Source organism: Bison bison, unplaced genomic scaffold (genome assembly GCF_000754665.1).
Source record: "Bison bison bison isolate TAMUID 2011002044 unplaced genomic scaffold, Bison_UMD1.0 scf7180017863516, whole genome shotgun sequence".
Classification (NCBI taxonomy): domain Eukaryota; kingdom Metazoa; phylum Chordata; class Mammalia; order Artiodactyla; family Bovidae; genus Bison; species Bison bison.
The window spans coordinates 8,572-12,321 of NW_011494088.1; the positions used below are offsets into that span (position 1 = coordinate 8,572).

Genomic DNA, 3,750 nt, shown 5'->3' on the forward strand with positions numbered 1-3,750 from the left:
AGAGGGGATTCTCGGGGTTATCCTCAATCCCCCTGCTGGGGGAAGGAACAGTTTCTGTAGAGGCCCACTTGGGGTGCAGCCTCCCTTTTTGACTGTGGTACAAGCGTTGCTCTGGAGGTGGATTTCTAAGTGAGGTGTGGGCCCCACAGACACCCAGGGTTGGTTCTTGTGTACAATTTGCGTAAGAACCAAAAGGGATAGTAGGAAGCAGGACCTGTCGAACATGAATATTCTCACTCCTGAAACACTCAAGTGCTTCCACTGTGTGATTCTCTCACATCAATGAGATGTCATCTCTAATAGTCCCTAATGTTCTGCTACTAAGTGTGGTCTGAGACGAGAATATGCTTCCACTCATCATAGATCCATAAAAGGCCAATGTCAGGGAGGGGCACAGATACCATTGTGGCAGGAATGCACAAATGCATGTAAAAACCACATGGAGATGGTTAGCTCACTGCTGGAGACACCCAAGGAGGCACTAGCCTCACTGACTTTCTTCGTCATGGTAGTACCAGTGGAGTAGAGTACAAAGGGTGCTACGGGGGGGCGGTAGTGCCAAAGTGCTTTAGACCAAGGACTACGGACAAGTCCGAGCTACGGCAAGTAGTGCTTGTGGGCCTAGAATGGGAACACCTCAGAATCTAGGTCTCAGGTGCTAAGGACAGTCATGATGGCTGGGCTGGAGGGCAACACACACATCCCCAGGTAAAGGAGTGTAAATACAGGTCTCTTTGCCTTATGAAGAGAGAACACAAAAACACCAAAATATGGTTAACTTTGGCTTGGCAATATAAGTCTAAAAGTATCTTGCTGCGTAGAATATGGCAAGGGAGGGGTTAGGAGACTCTTTTCCTTTCACACTAGAAACAGAACTTTTTCATGCCAACAGCCTCGAAATTCTGCAACGGACCCTTCCTGTGGCATGACTTTTGAAATCATTCTGAAATACTCGAGGCCCAACATCTTCTGCCTCTAGAACCTCGGGGAGTAGTAAGAGGAAAAGGCTTATCATTAGTCTTCATCACTCCCAAGTAGAAAAGTCAGAAGGAACTGGGTAGCACGCTGGCGGTCACTTGGAGTCTGTCTTGCCATAAGGTTGGGTGGAGGCCTTAGGAGGAGACTAGTGAAGAGAGTAGCTAGAGGGAGAGAGAAAGAAAAGGGGAAAACCCTCAGTTAGACACAACCTAAGCAAAACCTCAGGGATGGGGGTCAGGGGATGAGGGCAGTGGGAGGAAGTGACTGTTACACGCCTGGACACGAAGAAGGGAATACATGTGTCCCCCATCCACGGACAGTCCTGACCAATGCTCCCGTGTGGCCATTCCTAGGAAGTGTTCTTACCGATCATGTTGGCGTTGACATTGTTGTACTCGGAGAATTTTAAGAGTTCTCGAAGGAATGCCATCAAATAACGAAAAACATTTCTATGGCATCCTGGAAGCTGGGAAATCACCTGTTTTTTTTTTTAAGAAAAAAGGGGGGTGGGCAGTGAGGATAACATGGAGGAAGGTAGTAAGAAGAGCTCACAGCTGCCATGAAAGTGGTTTATAATTCAACCCTTACAGGACCCGTCCCTTGTTGACTCATGACCAATACTACCTGTTGAATGATAACTCACACGGCAGAATGGTCATCCTGTTTGGCCCCTGTCCACTCAATGAGTAGGCCACGTTAACACATAGTCATACGCATGCCCTGCCTCAGGAGCAGATGGGTGTCAGCCTGCTCTCTCCCAACCTCCCCAGGCAGGTGGTGGTGGCATCTGCCAAGCTGAATGGTTTTCTGTGCAATGCCATTTGGCATGGGTGCGAGTGCCTCCCGATACTCACTAGTTTGATTGAGAGGTATTCTCAGTTATTGTGCCTCAAAAGCATTTCAAGATTAAAAACAAACACCGAGAAGACAAAAAGAAAGGCTCACGAGTGGCACCCACCCTTCCTGGTCATGTTGGCCAGAATGCTGCATGTGATCACTTTACCAATCTTACCCTGGAGAAGAGGTGTGCACCCTGCTCAATGGGCTAACTGGAAAAGGGTGGCAAATATAATAGGAAATAACACAGCCTACAGTTGAAGGGTCCCAACTCTCAATGCTGGTGTCCTGCTCTGAACAGATCGAGACCCATCCTAGCACACAGCTGGTTGTCCAGCTGGCTTTGTAAAAATGACTGATTTCTCTGTGGGGGAACTTGCCTCAAACACATTCTCAGAGCAACAAGACTCACCTGTCGGCAGATCCGGGGATCCTGAGCAGAGTCGAGGCATCGCTGATAGAGCTCATAACAGATGACAGGTTCCGGCAGGGCTTCTAGGAAAATGAGCAGTGCCTCAGCCACTGAGTGGTTACTGCCAGCTGGATGGCCTTCTGTCAAGGGAAAGAGGCTCCAGGAAAAAGGCCACACTTAGATGCAATGTGCTCCCTCCCTCAAGCTCCCTCAGGGGTGGTTTTCTTCCTCTTATTCAGGGCACCCTGATCCTAATTGGGGTTTGATATTTTAGTGGTCCAGGTGTGCTATAGCTGAGTTATTAGAGAATTGATCGAACACTCTTGGGAGGTTTGGCCTGACTCGAGAGTCAAGGGAACTTGACGTGGCCTGCAGAATGACAGTTCACACTGGAAACTCATCACCAAGATTTCCCATCCTCCTCCCGGTCGTGTGGTGGCAGGAGTGATCACTGGCCTAAAGCAGAGCAGCACCACGGCTGTTGGTCATATGTCCCATGCAAATTACAATTCATGGTTATCTACCCTTTGATTCCTTTTAGTAAGCATCTCATACAGAGAAAGCGTGAAAGTTCCTAAAGGGAATTGAGAACTGTATAGTCAAAAGACAGTTACGAATAAAATAAATATGGAAAACACAAAAATCACACGCAGGTGGGAAGAAGAGTTTGGGCAAGTACACATCCAGCTTCCTAAGCTTTTGTCGAAAAGGATACGTATTGTCTTGGGAATGCTGGTGTCCAGACAATCAATGATCTGCTGTAACTCCTCCTGCATTCCAGGGGTTTGGAACAGATCCTCCTACCAAAGAGGTTACAATGAATGAAACAGCAAAATGACCATCCCTAAGGTTCTGACGATTACCCAGCGATGAGGAGAGCAGCAGGAAGCGAGGGGAAGGAAGAAGCATCATTCATGATGAGGAACAGAGGTGTGACAATGGCACCTTTTCCCTTTATCATCTCTGTAATCCGTGTGAAATTTTCTTTCAAACTAGGAGATTATCGTCCAAGGTTTCAGCCTGCACCTGACAGGGCAGGGGACTGGATGACTCAACGGGGACATCAGGCATTCCCACTTCCAGGCTCCTGACAGGTACAGAAGGTGGAGTCCAAACAGGGGATCATATCCAAATATTGACACACAGACTGCTAGGGCAGGAGTCAAGGGTATGTCCACACCAAACCTTGTTTTCAAGTTCTGTTACTTTTCCGTAGGTAAGATAACATTATCTTTCAATGTAGGCCAAAGAAAACTTTCTTTTTTGGAAGAATGGGTTGGGGATGGTAGGTATTTTAGATGGGACTGAAAAGTAAGGACAAATTTTTAAAAAATGGTTTGCTTTGGACTTTGAAATCTGCGATGCCAAAGTGACAGCTGAAGCAGGTGCTCTGGACTCAGGTGCTGAGTGGTCCAGGGGAAAGCGTGTGTGGCCAGGGGACAGGGGAGCTCAGTTGGGCTCTACTCTGCCACTACACTTATGCCATAGTCTTAGGTAAATCCCCCAGCCTGCCTGCTTCAGCT

General features: G+C 47.8%; 1 protein-coding gene across 1 annotated transcript; it reads right to left on the reverse strand.

The window, feature by feature from the left end:
* LOC104983868 (inositol polyphosphate 5-phosphatase OCRL-1-like) lies at window positions 1-3,743 on the reverse strand. Its single transcript, XM_010833391.1, has 4 exons — window positions 2,943-3,743; window positions 2,228-2,355; window positions 1,345-1,456; window positions 1-1,139 (listed from the first exon to the last, which is right to left on the reverse strand). Exons 1-4 carry the CDS (start codon window positions 3,001-3,003, stop codon window positions 1,015-1,017), a joined length of 426 nt encoding a protein of 141 aa, XP_010831693.1. The 5' UTR covers window positions 3,004-3,743; the 3' UTR covers window positions 1-1,014.
* Window positions 3,744-3,750: the final 7 nt, after the last annotated feature.